This window comes from Dermacentor variabilis, chromosome 6 (assembly GCF_050947875.1).
Source record: "Dermacentor variabilis isolate Ectoservices chromosome 6, ASM5094787v1, whole genome shotgun sequence".
Classification (NCBI taxonomy): domain Eukaryota; kingdom Metazoa; phylum Arthropoda; class Arachnida; order Ixodida; family Ixodidae; genus Dermacentor; species Dermacentor variabilis.
Window position 1 is genome coordinate 92,511,527 of NC_134573.1, and position 17,302 is coordinate 92,528,828.

General features: G+C 46.5%; 1 protein-coding gene across 1 annotated transcript in view; it reads left to right on the forward strand.

The window, feature by feature from the left end:
• Positions 1-17,302, forward strand: part of LOC142584928 (glutamate receptor ionotropic, kainate 2-like) — a 246,588-nt gene that overhangs the window by 199,377 nt on the left and 29,909 nt on the right. The window contains exon 8 of the mRNA XM_075695279.1: positions 12,197-12,301. Within this exon, the coding sequence (XP_075551394.1) occupies positions 12,197-12,301 (105 nt within the window). The remainder of the gene's footprint in view (positions 1-12,196; positions 12,302-17,302) is intronic.

The following is a 17,302-nucleotide window of genomic DNA, read 5'->3' on the forward strand; positions in this document are numbered from 1 at the left end:
TCATAAGCACAGGTTTGAGTAAGATGGAATATGACTACTCTATACGACTCCCTTTCAATATGTCTCTTAGAACGCCGAGCGAAAGGATAAATTTAGGTACGTAAAAATTAAATTATGGGGTTTTACGTCCCAAAAAACACGCTCTGATTATGAGGCAGGCCGTAGTGGGGGACACCGAAATAATTTGGACCCCCTGATGTTATTTAACGTGCACTTAAATCTAAGTAAACGGATTTTTTTTACACTTTGCCCCCATCGAAATGCGGCCGCCGTGGCACGTATAATGCGTCCGTGTAAATCAGACTCGCGTATAGTTAGAACACCGTCCGAGAAGTTCAGAACACACGCTAAACCTTGCTATCGCAGTCAGTGCTTCGCCCTTCAGGCGAAACAGCCATTTGTTTGGTGACTGACCATCGGTACCGACGCCGCAAATTTACCATCTCCTTTATTTTAGAGCGCAGCTTATAGGCACCCGTTCCCGCACTGAGCGTCGGCGTGCCTCGGCGTCATATCTCGAAGAATGCGAAAAAATGAAGCGAAAATGAAAGCGAACGCGGAGCGCTGCGAGAGATGAAACAAGAGAGCGCGAGGGGGAAAGCGGAGGAGGAGCGGAGGGGAAACTGCCTGCGCATGCGCTGAGTTCACGCCAGCCACGGCATCGACAGCTGTACGGGCGATCTCGCCTGTGCTTCTGAGGGGGGACCAGGGTGGCGTGAGAGGGGGAAGGGGCTACGCTCGCCCGCGGCTTCATCTGCTGAGGTCAGTCTGCGGTACCGGCATGTGCGACGGGGATTATTGCTCCTGCAAGGGACAATGACGTGCTGCTGCGAGTAAGGCTCGATGTGACGTTCCCTTGGGTGTTGCCACCGTTAACACTGGGGGCACATGTCCCCCACCACGAAGGGCCACTCGCGTCGTTCGTGGAACTAAAGCGCAAGAAGAAAATGTAGTGCCGCGCAAGAAGGGCTGTGCGGCGACGATGGCTACGATATGGCACCAGAGCAGCGCGCGTCGTCTCCATGGAGACAAAGCGCTGTGTGAGCGGAGGTCCGTCTGCTGCGGCTGCTGTGAATCTCGCCCACGCGTCCCATACGCGCTGTCTCTCGCGATCTCCCGACTAGCGGGGCAGTCACGCCACACTTCACTCCGTTTGGAATGTGCGGCACCAGACATATTGTCCACGCCAGCTACTCTACTCACAGTGTTCTCTTCCTAATACAAGTTGTGTGCCTATATAATCATAACACAAAATATGGACACGCATACTTTCTCATGTATAGAGCGGCGTTCAAATTTCGCCTTAGGGAGTATCGTAATTGTTGATGAATTGCTTAACCTCCCCCCCCCCCCCCCATTCAAAGGCACTTACCTTGCGGCGTATTCACTGGTCCCCACTTTTCCATCTGAGCAGATCGTTTTTCTCAGCTGGGCAGTGCGCCTACGAGCGCTCGTATACAGCATAGCAGAGAGTGTACCAGTGTGCAAGTGGACATTGGATCTGCGTTCAGCTCCCTTAATATTCGTCGTTTTTGCGCTCAAATCAGGAAAATGTCATTGCACGGATTCTTCGTCACGTGAACTATATATTATTATTATTTGTTTTGAACACATATATACAATTACCAAGAAAGGGAAAGCGAGGAGCAGGCTGGCCACTGCCACCGGAAGGGGCACAATGCCTGCCTACTCTTGAGAAGGAAGGCGACAGCAACACAGAAATGGAAGATAGGAAAGAGGGGAGAAAAGAGGAAAGGAAGAGCAACATGACAAATCTAAAGAATAAAGTAGAACATACAGTACAGATCACACACAACAGGGCCGGTCACTGAAGGTCACGCTACTACAGAATGTTGAATAAAACTATTCAACATTCCGTAGTAGGCAGCTGAAACCTAGGCGCGAATTTTTCATGTCTACCAAAATAATTGTGTGCGCACATGTAACGTTCCTTGTTACAGAAGTGTCAGTGTCAGTGCGCGCTTGAGTAGAATTCACGGGAAAATGCATATAAGCCAAGGAAACGTCTACAAGAACAACAGAAAAAAAAATGAAAAACACTACATGGGCCTCGAGTGCCACGGAAACTTCAACAATATAAGTGAGTTGCGCGCTAACTATGAACGTTCGGTCGGGCTCTGGCGTTCGTTTGGTTAGGCTCGGTGGCTTGTAACACCTCCGTTTAAACAGTAGGCCTACAGTGAAAGTGTCATGTTAGTCTCTAAAAGGCAGTGGCTCCTGATTTTGCGTAGCCTCAAAAACAAATCTCACGTGTGTTCTCTCCGTTCCTGACAAAGAGCATTTCACCATTACCGCTCGCTGTGCCGTGGCCATAGCGTGAAAAGCTATTCCTCCATAAATGCTCCATGGGAGCGTCACGCAGTTGTCGCTCTCTTTTATTCATGTGCCAAGAAATGTTAAGGTTCGATTTAAAGTTAGCTCCGATATACAGCTAGAGTTAGTGGGAAACATGCCCGGCAGGATAGATCAACAGGATGCAGCGATGCTCTGCTTTGTTAGAAAGGCAAGCGCGGACCCCCGCAAAAAAGAAAAGATGAAATAAAATAAATTAAAACGAAAGCGTGAGATGTGCCATGAAGGATAATTTAATTACTGGCGCCTGCTTTCGCGGCCATTCGCGCTTAATTTTCTTATCTATTCGCTCCAGCTCCTCGTGTGTTTGTAACCTAATTCTGTGAACTCTGTGAGCTGCGCATGACGAAGAATGGCTGTGTTGTTCTGGGCTGCTAGATTGAGAAAAAGCGACAGCTAGCTGAAATATTTAGTGCATACTTGAGCAGGGCAGCTACGGTGGGCACACACTGCTTGCAAGGACTTGTTCGATTTATTTCTTTTTATTACATTTTTTTTGTAGAATTTACTTCACACAGTAACGTTGCGGCCTGTTGTAACGCGTGGCAAACTGAAATAAATATAGACAGCTGCGCTCGGATGGGAGCCGTGCGAAACGAGGGAGCTCAGGCGTCTAATTGGATTTCTGCAGTTTTCCTTGCGGAACACTTCGCTTTGCGTTTACTACGAGCAAAGCAATCTTTCTCCGTGGGTCCGGCAACAGATATTCAGAACAAGGAAACGGCGCGCGAAAAAAAAAAGAACAATAAACATTATTGTTGCTTGGAACTCCAAGAAAATGTAATGATTGAGCATAAGGCCGCCGGTGAAATCATTCCATAGGCACCTTGACTGTGGTAAGCATAAGATATGTCTATTAGAGGCGAGATGTTCCTGAGCCCTTATTTCTGCTTGCTCATTTGACAGAAGTGGAATAATTAAGCTGAGTTATATCCCGAAATCTGCGTGCTTCTTCGCTATCCTTCCTTTCTTTCTTTCTTTCTTTCTTTCTTTCTTTCTTTCTTTCTTTCTTTCTTTCTTTCTTTCTTCTTTTTTTGAGGTCGTACGTGCGCAGAAAGATTTGTCTATTAGCCTCCAGCTCTCACCATAACAGTTATTGTAATTCATAGGAATGTGCGTAGTGTAACCATGCTGCGTCATTCGCTGCGTTTACACAGCGAGAGGTGATGGTTCTCTTTAGATCGATATAATGAAACAGTGTTCATTAATACCGGGGAAGCCCTGTCGAAAACAAACAACCAGAGAAATTTTGGCATGACAATGTCCGATGCAGTTTTACATGCAACACAGCTTCATTTACGTTGCATTGTCGTTATCCGCAATAGCTTTCCACTTGTTTGTTAATTCATCATTAACGAAGTTCCATATCGATAGGTGGGACAATTGAACACAAAAGTTTCCAGATGCCAAGTGAACTTAGTAAGTAGCCCAAAAAGTAACTGGGAATTGACGAAAAGAACAAAAAAATGATAATAATGGGGAATATTGGGAATGAAATATGTTTTAAGACCACCAATTTCACCGCACTGTTGGTTTTTGGACACTCAGTAAAACTTCATTTACAAGCAACAGATATAGGCCGAAGCTTGTGTTCTGTAACCTGCTAGTTTGCGGATGGGAAGGAGAAAGGTGAAACAAAAAGGGTATGAAGGATGACTACGGTAATGCGATGTTTAAAGCATATTTCATGGCTTCAGGCTAGCCTTGTGTCGTGTAAAAAATTGTAACGTGGTCGGTAATGTTTTTGCATAGCATATCTCGTGTGGGGCCAACTATACAAAATAAAATCCTCTGAAAGATACTCAGCGTTGATGTAGGCCAGAGGGATTCTAAAGTTAGTCACTCCTCTCTGTGTGCTGGACCGGCACGAAATATATGCTTTGGAAAGTTTCTGGTGCATGGAAGTGGTCACAATCGGGGCTGTCCTCATGACCGTTGAGGTGTGCATAGCACACCGAGTGAAAGTCGCACCAAGTCGTATCCTGCGCAGCGAATCTCTGTCGCATGGTTCTAGTTTCGATGGCATGCGAAACTTGATTTCGGCGTCGAATTTGTGGACGAGCCTTTGTTGACTGTCTGGATCCCAGTGATCGGATGGGAAGTGGGCACTAAATGTTTTCCTTAACGCTCAACCCGTTTCTCGGATACAACTGAGGGATTCGAGTATTACGGGATGAACTTCAGTGCGAGCGTCCGGTATACAAAGCGCCTCCAACTCAATGATCGGCTTGTCGCTGCTCATCTAAACAGCGGTAGCTATTCATAACCCCACTGCCTAATGGTTGTGCTTCACAATTCTTGATCGTTGATGATGTGCGAGAAATGTAGATTTTCTTAGATAAAGGAATGTTCACACCATCGCTCGCAAGGCACAGAAAACCTATACGTTCATTTTGCCTGAATTCCAATATTATCAGCAGGCGGAAAAATAAAAGTGCCGAGTGCACAGCAACAACCTGAGGTGCCGTTTGAATTCCGCTGAAACCTGAAAAGAAACATCTTCGCGAAGGCGCTTTTAAAATCAGGAACGATGTAGCCTTTTTGACTGTGCAAAACAAAATAGCAACTGACAGCTTAACAAAAAATGATATTCTGGCTGCCTGCCTCAAGTGCAAGCATTGTTTCTTAACTAAACGCTTGAGCTAATTAGCCTAGTCGTGCTTCAGTGTTATCATATGTGTTAGGGATTCACTCCCTTGCTCTTTTCATGCGCGCTGGAGACCGTCGCTGGAACGTCATAGTTTGCTCAGCGGCATAAAAGAGTGCTATTCTTTCGAGCGCTTGCTTAAATTATTGGCAGACGCCACATTCTGCAGCTTATATCCATATGTCGGAGCAGAGGAGAAATAATATAAACGAAGCCAGTGTCAACAAACGAAAGCCAGGTTATGAAAGAAGAGGAAGAAACAGCACTTTCTCTCACTGATTAACCACCAGGGAGTGCCACTTACGCAAACGAAGAGTCCTCGGACTAAGGGTCCTCACCAAACGTTGAAAAACTTACAGCGCTTAATCTAGCCTCAGCTCAAGCATCACTCCTTCGCATCATAGGCTGCAAGGCGCGTCAGATAAATCAAAGATCATACCAGTCCTGGGAGGCAAAGGGAATCACAACGTCCGAACGGACCTGGCCCTTAAACTTGAAGTCAGACTTGCAAATGACAGCATACCTGAGAAAACCGCAATCCGGGTGCTACGTATGTAGATACTATCCAATCAGCACTGACAAGACTCTCGTCAAGACGGCTGCACAACATGTTGCAATAAAGATAAAGCGATTAACCACAAAAAGGACCGGGATGAAGGAATCAGACATTATTCGCCTAATCAGAAGTCAGGTGGTTAGCCACTTCATTTACAGCTTGCCCTGTTACCCACTAACCAGAACAGAGATAGATGCGACAAATACTTGCTTAAGCAACGCATACAAGATCGCCCTACAAATTGCGCAATACGCCTCCTCTCTCGGTCTCCGCAATACATTCGAGAAACTGTCAGCAGTTCAACTGATAACCCAAAGAAACCGAGTCGCACAATCGACCACGGGTGGGAAACTTCTTGGGAGACTCGGGTACCATGAGCTCCTAGAAAAACGCAAGCAAGCTAAACCACCGCCACAAGAACCAGAAAGAGCATAAAATTATCGCTCATACCCAGATATATAGACCCAACTGTACATGCAGGCAGAAGAGAAGCCAGAGCTGCATACATTGAGAAAACGTATTGGGACAAACCGAACTCCCGCTTCAGACGCGGCAGCTGATCCAGGCAGGCAGAAAAGAACGGTAGCTGCCATCAATGAATACTTGGGCAGAGAAATTGCTAGCGCCTCAACTCACACCACTATCGCAGAAGCGGAAGAAGGTCCAGCTCCCAAAGGGACGGAATCAAACCAACAACAAATAACCACCCTATCCGACTGACAAGCGGCATGGAGAAGCTATCTCAGAGGACGAATATACACCGCAGCCTATAGCATCTCAGGAGATATGAAACCCCGAGCCAAATTTCACCTTTTGCGGGCACCTAATCACGAGGGGATCTGGGGAAGCGACGAAGCTTACAGAGTAGCTCGTGCTCATATCAGACACCACGGTTACTCAGAGGATGCCTCTGACGACCTCATCCCGATTGACCATACTTACTTTGCAATTTTAAACAAGTACAGAAGAAATAGAATGAAACTACCACCCCCACATAAGAATCTCAGCAAGGAAGAACAGGTTATATGGAGAAAGCTGCAAACCTATACATAAAACAACCTGCACATGCTCCATCAAATTTATTGAGAAAGTTATATGGACACATGCCCATGGTGAGGGGGCATATGCCATCCTTCGACCACATTTCATGGGCATGCATGGCATATACACAAAAGACAAACGCAGAAATTACGGAGCAGACACAATGGAAGGCGACGCGGTCCATTTTACAGGAATTGGTCCAAACGGTCATCATCCGATAAGCAAGACCGCGTGCGGAACCCGCTGGGTGCCTCGTCTAGGGGCTCCACTCATTGCGGGTTTTATTCATCAATAAACTTCTTCTGCGCATCATAGGCGAAACTGTTAATTTCTTGTCTCAGTTACATTCATTTGTGTAATAAATTGAACATTCCTTAGAGAGTGAGTGATTTCCCGTCAACCTGATAATTCCGAGTAATGAATAAATGGTAGTCGTTCCATATAATTTATTAAAAGAAATCTTTCCGTATTATGGCCAAGAAAAAGACTAGTTTTCCACAAAATGTCTGTGTGCTTGGGTGAATTCCGAACACGCTATTACAGTGTGATTTATAAAATGAAAGCACGGCTAAACGGGTGATGGTGATTGATGACAGACGTGTAGAATCTTCTTGATTCTTTATTTTAATATTGTACCCTTGTAATGAAAAATACTTCAGCAGTTTCCTGTGCAACTTTGCGTGATTTGGTGTAATCTCTTCTTTTTTTCCCACTTGAACGGTATGGTTACTTTTCCGCGCCACTCACTGCTGTAAACTCGGCTATTTCATTATGATTAGTGGTTATTTTTGCTTTTCACAGGTACTTCGTCTTTATATTGCGCAGGACCTCTGTCAGGAAGCACAATACTACTTATTGAGCTAAATTGCTCTCAGAGGTGGACATTATTTGCAAGAGAATTGAGAATGAATATTACACTAAATGACAATGTGTCTCTTATTGCCTTTTAAGCTAATTACTCATGACCCATGTTCCATATCCCGGATTGCAGCCAGTGACTTTGAAAGTCAAGACCACTTGAAGCTTGTTCTGAGGACGACAACAGTTACCAAATATGCGTTTCCATAAGTCACGACGAAATCCATAGGTGTTCCAGCAACTTGCGAGTTTCAATGAAAAAAAAAAGTGTTTTGTTCAAAAAGTAAGTAGAAGAACAGCGCATATTACTGGAAGTTTCCCAGGACTTATCTCCAAACTGCTGCTAGTTTTAAAATCTGTTCCGTGCAGATGTGTTTTGTGAAAGCGCTGGTTTCATCACATACATTGCAATACGGGCATTAAAGTATTTAGTTAAAAAGTTTATTTCTGAGATTTTGTTAATAAGTCAAAAATGCGTTCAGACTTCCAGTATGTGTAATGTCCACGTCTTGGAGTAAACCAGCTGAAAGAGTAGATTTGCGCTCACACGCAGGTGATCTTTTAAAAATTATGTTAACGTTCCAAAAGGATTTGTTTATTGAAGGGTTCTCGCTATTAGGCAATTGTGGAAATTTAAATATTTCATTTATTTGTACACACATATTCACTTGCTTCCTGCGTAACGTTTTGTAGCAATTATGGCTAATAACAAAAGCCTTAACTTAATTTTCCGAATTTGTCGCTTTTTATAAAAAAATGTCAGTCTCGCCCGCAAGGCGAAGCATCGTTTCCGATAGAAATTTAGTAAGGAGAGTAGTTTTAGTAGCCATGTAAGCTTGGAAACATTCGCTTACTAAATGAATTAAACGTGGTGTCAGCGCGTACAAGCAAGAATGAACACATCCCACTCGATGTGCGCGGACACTGGCTGCCAGAACGCTGGTGCGAGCAACGCGGCAGCAGCAGCGAGCGAAGTGACCTTCGTGCGGCCTACCGCTTCGACGCAAGAGCAGCGAGCACGCAGCACGCACGAAGGTATCAGACGTCTGTAGATCATTGTCAAGATACCGCGCACGACCGCGCGCGGCCGCACAAAGTACACACTTGTTGGCATAGTCGAACACGTTCCCCTCCCGTCCTCGCGGTCTTCCCACTTGCCTCCGTATATGGCGCGCGAGCTTGAGTCGCGGTCATCAGTGGCCCTTGCGCCCGATCGCAAAATGCGTAGTTGCTGTTGGAGCACAATGCCGCCCCTCTCCCTTCAGCCCATCCCCACGATCTCTCGCGCGGCGTAAAACGGCTCGTTTGCTCTCCGCATTCTTCGTTCGCGCGCGCCAGATTGAGCCGCGATCGCCGGCTTTCCTTGCGTGCGTTCACTGTCACATACAGCATAGATGCGTGGCGACGATATTAGACATCTTTAGTACGGCGCCATGACGATACCTACGCAGAAGCGCGTGCCCCGTCAGGGCTTTTAGTACTGGGAAATGCCTACGTACGTAAGTAGGCAAGCGTCGTTAGACGGCGGGTCATCGGAGCGCATTGGCCGCGACCGTCCGTGCGTCGAACCATCGGTCGAACCATAGACGATGTTGTTATCGCCAACGTGATGTAACGTCTGCGAGCAAACAACGCACTCTGAACACTCTCTCAAAAACAAAGTTCATATTTTTTGCTATGGATTCCCACCGTGTAGGATCCTGGAATGATTTCTGGGCGTTCACTTCACGCAAAGCCAAATCGCGAGCAATGGAAAAAAAATTGGAGGACGCTTAACCTTCGCCTTAAGTGGAACGCGACAGCGTTCCCGTCGGCCCGCCAAGGGGTGTAAGACAATGGGCTACGGCGCAGCGACTACGCGCCCCGCATCGGACACGGTGAGCGTCGAGCAACGCAGCGTTCGGCGCGACAACGAAATGTGCGCCTGAGCAAGCGACGCACGCCTGAGCCTTAGAAACAGCTCGTTTCTAAGGCAACACCGCGTTCACTAGAGGCGCTTTTGTACCGCTTTGAAGCATCGAACTCGTGGCTCAGTGGTAACGTCTCCGTCTCACACTCCGGAGACCCTGGTTCCATTCCCACCCAGCCCATCTTGCAAGTTGTTTTTATTCATGAAGTGCCTGCTGGGATTTATCGTTCATGAAGTGCCTGCTGGGATTTATCGCTCACGGCCAACGCCGCTGACACCGATGCCGACGACACCGGCTTTTCTGCGACACGAGCTCCTTAACGCTGTCGCGTTAATACAGCCTCGCGCTGGTCGCCTTTGACGCCGCCCTTTTGCGACGCTCCCTTTTTATCGCACTCTCCCGAACAAACGAGACCAAGGAGAGCAGGGGCCGAATCTTATAACGGTTCGGAATACGAACCGTCCGGTTCGCCGCTTACGTCATTAGATGTGCCACTCCCAAGCCGGCGGTGGAACAAGGGGAGTACGCGACCAATAGATGAGAGGGTGCCACCTCTGAAGTGTACGTCGTTATATGACGAGCTAATCGAGGAATCGCAGAATGTTTCTGCTTGCTAAATGAATGTAAAATATAAATTAAATATTATGCGCCAAGTTTTGAAGTATAAACTTGTGGTGTCGGGCGTTTACGCATTGCAGAAGTAATTCATTAATGGCATTCTTTTTCATTCTCAGCCCACAGGCGGTATCGTAAGCGTAAATGAGTTGGCCATGGAGTTGGCAGAGCGCAGGGCTATGTCGTCTGCTACCAGTAGCTCGCACGATGCATGCAACAGGAACGCACTACCAGCACTTCTCAAGTAGCTAGCACGACAAAACCGTGAACTGGTTCTTAGGGACACCTTTACTAGCCGACTATATCAATTTTCCTTCTGTTTTCGCCCTTCGTCATCGGCTCGGACATGACTCGCTCGCCGCCGCGCTGCCGCTATCCCTGCGATCTGCCCCACGGCGCGTCGCGTGATAGAAGCAGTGGAACTTAAATCGAACATTACGGTATACGGGCCCTGCATTGCCTGCGCGAAGTCAAATCGAAGAGTGTGGTGCTGACGGTGCGCGCTGTGCCGTGAAATTGAGAAGCAAAGTATGGCACTCCCGAACTAGAGAAAAAAGGGCAGCCAAATAAGAGAGCTCCACAATACCTTCCCGTCCTGACTGTATAGTTTTATCAGCCGAACGAAGGAAGCGCTGAACCAGCCTAGGTTGAACCCTTCTGACTGCTGAACGGCGATCTGCGAGCTATTCGCACTGGCGATAGCACTGGGAATTTGATCTCACCATGCAAATATCTCCTTGACATTGACTTTGAAGCTGAAGTCACGGCAAAGCTGACCCAGCCCTTCAACCGGCCAACACAGTAATTGCGAGAGCAACTTTGTGGACAATGCCGGCAGCAGAGATCTAGGCAATTCCGATTAATGCTTCGCGTCCGACTGAACTCTGGGAGCTGCAGGCCGGTGCCGATTAACCGCAGCGCGCAATATCCCTTCCTCTGCGTGGAATGGCCACTCGTACGCTTGCAGCCGAGTCTCCTCCATTTGATAGCGTAGCCTGCAAAAGGTCTACTTAGAAAGCCAGAAAGGGCGGTGCAACTCATTATCCGTCACTTCTTCGAAAGCGTATCGCATTTCCAGCCGTGGTCGACACCGAAAGAGCAACGCCAAGCAGACGACGAAGGCAAGCAATAGCCTCCGAAGCAACCAACGCACGCGCGCGCGACGCCCGCACGTCTCCGGGGACGCGCGACCGGCGCGCGCGGCCAGGGTCACAAGCCAACAGCCAAGCCACAGCAACGGAACCCAAAGCGGGCTACCCCTTCTCCGGTTCCTACGACCGGTTCGCTTTGAAGATGACTGACAGATGCGTAACGTATTCGAAAATTGCGATATCGCCCCGCTGCCTCTGACGACCTGTGACGTAATCAAAATTTTGGCCAATCAGGTGAGGCCAAAGGAACGGTTCCCCAACCGAACCGTTATAAGATTCGGCCCCAGTACGCAAGAATCGGATGCGTGCCTACGCGGCAGCCGCGCACGCTATTCGTACCATTGGTGCTGCGCTCTGCACATGCGCACTTTGCAAAACGTAGCAATCTTACGCCACACCATACACCCACGTTAAGGGACGCGCGCGAGCTCGCGTCCGCGCCCACACCTGCGCAGACAGTGCGGCACAGCTCGTACGCATCGAAACGCGGCACGGTCTCCGTGCTCTCTGTTATCGCGCGCTTGGGCTTCCTTGCCTCGGCGCGCCTGGCTACGAAGCTACGGCGCCGTACATTCAATTCTCAGTAAAGTAGATTTATATTGTGCTAGAAAGTCTATCCTTCTTTTTCGTGCTGAGCTAACAGCTCTAAATATATAGCAATTAGGTTTACAAATGCCGAAGCATGTTGAAGCACGTTCAATGACAAAGTATGAAGTGGCGTTTTCCAAGGCGGTTATAAGCGAGCGCGGTGAACGCGTGCTGTCGCGCTCATGGAAGCGCATCTTTGTGGATGCAAACCACCATTGCTCGCGAGGTGGGGCAGGCGCAAGACGCCTAGACGTGAACTTGGGCGCGTCCGCAAGCGTACGTGTGGTCTCGGCTTTAGACTTTATATGGAACATTACAGCAACAGCAAAAATGGGCAAAAATAGTAAAAATATAATAATCAACGCACCAATTCACCGCAATAATATAATGACCAACTCTCGCTGTCCTATTGCTAGGCAACAAAACATCACTCGATATTTCCTTTTTTGTCTTGCAGAGCACTGTGGCAGGTCTCACCGGAAGACTGCAGTTCGACACGTTTGGATATCGAACGAATCTATCGCTTTCCGTTATTCAGCTCAAGGAAGCCGGACTATCAGAGGTAAGCACATTACGCGGTTGCTTAATTGATTCTTCCACCTGCGAAGTTTATTACCCCGAAGCGACGCCTGGGCTATAAGAGGGGCGAGAGCGGAAGATGTCGAACTAATTTTCTTCACGTGCCTTCTTCAAATAGCTTCAGGCTGCGTGCAACATGGTTCTGTCATTACGCTGTCCTCAAAATGCGCCCTGTGCTGCCCGAAACATTGTTGTGCATGGCAGCGGACGGCCACAGCAATTAAACCAAGGGCGCTATAACGTAAAGCTCTTCCAAACTTTTCTATTCCAATTCTGCAATCAGCTCCAATCAGCGATTGGTCAAGAACTTGCTCGGACCACCCCCACTTTGCCTGTCAGTCTCGCGACGTCACGCAAACCGCGATAGCTCCCCATCTGATACGAGATGTACACATTGATTATGCATGATTGAACCGAACAAAAGAAAAATGATTATGTCTGATTAGACGCGTTTCCACCATTGGCCCTCGGCTATTGGTCAAAATTTTAGGGCTGCAGCCACTTCACCTGCCTATCACGCGACGTCACCAAACCACGAAAACTAACCGCGTCAAAGAGACGTGTATGCGTATGCGTCATACATGCGGTAATATGCCGAACAAAACTGATTTTTTTTTTCTGAATAGCCCCAGGCTGCCCCGCTCCAGAAGGAATAAAATATGGCTGCCGCTGATTGCTTCTGCACTGGCTACTGCCACTTTCCTGAGAGCATGGGTTCATATGCGTACAATAAGACTTCTTGCGTTGCCGTGCAACGTTTTCGAGCACTTTCGGCACGTTTACGACCTCGCTCTGCCAACTTTTCTTTGCTGAGTATTCGTTTTATCGGCATTTATAATTGTCCGTTTCACACGGCCATGATTTTAGGCAAGCCACCGCAAGCTAATTAAGAAAAAGCGGACCAATCGCAGACTCCGGCACCGCCCTCTTTATCCGGTTAACTATTTTCTGTGGAATGGCCGGCCCCATCGAATCCCTTCTCACTTGAGCGTGCTCCTCGTCTCTTGTCAGCCAATTAGATAAGACAAGTCGTTAGGTGTAGGAAATGTTATTCGCTTTTAAAGCAAGCAAAAGTGACCTCCTATAAACGACGAGAGCGTTTGATTGGTTTGTTTAGACAACGCTGCAGTTACTGTCCGATGCTTGCGTTGGTGGTCACGCAAGTTTGACATAAGGAGATTGGAATAAAAACATATTGGAGTAGTTATGCGTTATAGGGCCCCAACGCGGAAAGATGGACAGGCGGGCTAGTAGGTTGACGTATGAAAATCAGAGGGATGACCAGACAAGGCGCTTACTCGTAGCTGAAGAATTAATTGAACAAGTTCCACATATATACAGAACGAAGTTATTGCTCATGTGGTGTTAACCATTGATAAGAAATCAAGGCGATATCGATACACAGTTCTTAAGAGTCGTGGAAGTTGAAGCTGAACGTGCACTCGGGCTAACAGTCAGGAAAAAGAATTTCGTACCATAAAGCTAGACACAAGCACGGCCGCCGTAATTGTCACAGCGTTTTTTCTAATTTGAATAACTGTTGTTTGTTTGCAAATATTCTGCCTTGTCACTGTCCTGTCGCCTAGACTTGTCCTGAGATGCATGCCATCATCAGAAGCAATAAGAAGGGAATAAGAACAGCAATAAGAAGGCAAATTTTTAGCAAACCAGGAAGCCCTGGAAGTCATGAAAGCCATTTTACTGTTTGTATTCAAGACCAGCGCCGTTCTTTTCCTTGAACGATAAAGTGTACGTGATCTCAGACGCCGCTCTTCTGACGTTGCGCATATTTTGCCAGTCATATAAGAATCAGGAACGCTGGCTCCTATTCTGTCCTTTCCGACCAAAATAAAAAGCGTTAGTGCAGATCGCGTCTTTGCGCTGAACGTACGTGTCTGGCGTACAAAAAGGCTTGGTGTTTATTCTAGAACAATGGCTCCACAGTGTTCAGACAGGCCTCTGTGGAAAACGAAAAAGTAGTGAGCCCACCGCACTGCATAAATGAAAGCGCTGGAAAAATTTATCAATAAAAATACATTGAGGGGCGTATAAAAGTAAGGCCCAGAAATGAACAGAGATATTACTAAGGCGAATGCCTCTCGGTTAGTGCTATAGCGATTGTCCGTGGCTGCGTGCACTACAAAGAACAACTTCTTTTGAAGTACTATAGTAGATCTTCAGGGTACTGAACTAGTTGTTTCGCCAGCCTTACTTGGATAAATCATGTTGATCTTTACGTAAACAATACAGGGTGTCGAAATGCATGTAACTTAAAGTTTTGTAAACGTGCATCGCCCTGTGATCGCCAAACAGTTTCAATTATTTGTATTGGTTCAAATTAATTGGCCTCATTTAAGGCTGCTGAAACTTTGTATTTGCAAAAAACAAAAATCGGGCTGTTGCTTATGCCTGTTGTATTTCGCCAACTGACTAGTCAAAATAGATCATTTTTGCCAACAATGTTTTTATCAGTATTTATTATTCCTTCGGTTTCAAAAATATACAATTCAAAGAAAGAAATATCAAGCAAGGAGAAAAAATGAAGAGCAAGGTAACTAAGCATACTGGCACAAACACGTTGTCCCATAACCTAACATTGCCAAAAATGCACTTAGGCTATATTTTTTTTAATTTCATTGAAGAATAGGATGGTCCTGGCAAATATCTGCATCCTGGGGCATTTACCGCTATAGCCAAATTTCATCGAGCTTATCAGTTTTTCTGAACTAATTTCTTTAAAGAAGGCAAAAAATATCTGAAATAGTGATACATTCATCTACTAGTGTATCGCTTTCATTGCTTACCTCTAGTATCTTTCTGGCAAATAAATACTAACGCCCGCGCACACTGACTTTCTTCACACGAAGTGCGTCCGCTCGTTTTCTTTCTGTGCTTGTGTCTATTTCTTCTTTAAAGAAAACAGTTCACTAAATGCAGTCAAATAAAAACTGACAGTACAGTTTACCGTAATGCGTTCGTTTGCATGTCACCAGAATTGTACTAGGAAGCCTAAATCAGGGACATTAATGTCGACTTGGTTTATTCCGGGCCCCTTCTTTCATGACTTTCTAATGAGACAACCGGAACAAAGCCCACTCACCACAGACGAATTCCGCTTCAGACTGCAAGCGCACAGAAATACAGGCCGCACGTCCGCGCTCGGGGTGCGCTCGCGATAGCGTCGCCGTAAACTAGGCATGCGAATTTCGAACAACGCGTTACGGCGTCTGCCCACTCGTATTTCCTGCGCTTCACAGGAGTGCTTGTTATTTATTCAGCTGCTCAGCGCTTCACTGGCGCAAACCTGGAGATGTTTTCGGTCGCAAGCTTCAGAACGAGTTAGTACTGTAGAAATATCAAGCCTGTGTATGTGCGTTTTGTACTTTTAAACCCGTTCGACACGTATGCGGCTCAGGTCGGAGTCATTGCGTCTTCGCTTAAGTGTTTTCTTTTTAAATTCCCTTCACGATGCTCCTTCCTCGCTTGGCGCGTAATTGCAGAGCACAATCGATAACTTCACTCTAAACCAGCACTGAGAACTCCGCATTTGTGTGTGTGTGTGTGTGTGTGTGTGTGCAGAATTTTAGGTATAACAAAACCACCAACAGAAAGCGCGTAAAAAAAGTACAGTTCGCATCTCCGCAACATGCATTAGATCTAAGAACCTCTTGCCATTCCATTTCTTATTTTTGTTATCCTGTTCTTACTACTCGAATTTGCGTGGACACTACACAGGCTGCTGTGTTTTCTAATTTCATCTCTGATAATGCAGCAAGGAGTCTAAAGAAACGGCACAAAATTGGTTAGGTTCCTAAGTATAGCTCGAACCTCCAGCCTGAGTCGCCGAACATAGTAGCTTGCTACGGCAAGGGAACATCTGCATTTCATGTACCACTTTGAAAAAAAAGAAAAAGGAAACGCTAGTATGCTCAAGGATGTGCGAATATATTTGCGCAATATCCAGGCGAAGCTGTTTTATGGGATCACCAAAACTGATACGTGTACTGCTTGAACGATTTAATGTAGTTCTGCTTTGTCCCTAAAAGAGGAGAAAATCACGAAACATTACTGCAGATAGTTGCACAGCGCAACACGAAATCCGGCGGCTAAAAACGAGAGAAATATGAATATCTGAATATTTTAATTCGGCACCGGACGCGTTGAAACATCAATGCAGGGAGTAAAGCGCTACTTGGTGTTTGTTACAGACCTCTTAGTGCCGCTTCTGATTTCTGCCAATAACTTAATAACGTCATAAAAGAACTGGTAACAGCCCGCGCAAACGCGCAAATCTTGCTCTTCGGGGATTCTCACTTCCCGCAAACAGACTGGTGTAACATAGAATTATTATCGGTATCCGGACACGCAGAGACCGAGAACTCTGTCGATTTCTGCCTTAACTTTAACCTTTCCCGGCTAGTAACTGAACCAATCAGGATTTCGCAGCAAACTGCTAACGTCTTCGATCTCGTACTAACCGACCACCCTGACAGCCTTTCATCCATTTGCTATTTAACCGAGATCAGTGATCATAAATTCATCCATGGCACTTTCTCGCTCAGTTTATTGCCACGCGATGCCTTTAAAAAAACACTACGGCTATACGACAAAGAAAATGACGAAGCAATAACTGAAGCTATGAATACGTTCTTTCCTGTACTTGAATCAACTTTCCAAGACAATTCCGCTAACAGCAGCCGGACGAACTTCAAAAATAAACCAAATGACCTTACAAAGAAATTTATTCCTAAAGTCACTTTTCGGTCCTCTCAGCAAAACCCACGGTTAACAAAAGCCCTAGAACGCCTAGCAAATAAAAAAAGCGTCTTTATCGCACCGCCAAGCAAAGAGGACGCCCATGCGTCTGGCACAAACATTACGAAGTTGAGTAGAGCTATATTCCGTTTAATACATCAGGTGCAACGCTGTGGAGGCTAGAGATGCTTTTTGCAGTGGCTGCGTTCGCGCTTAGAAATAGTTCGGT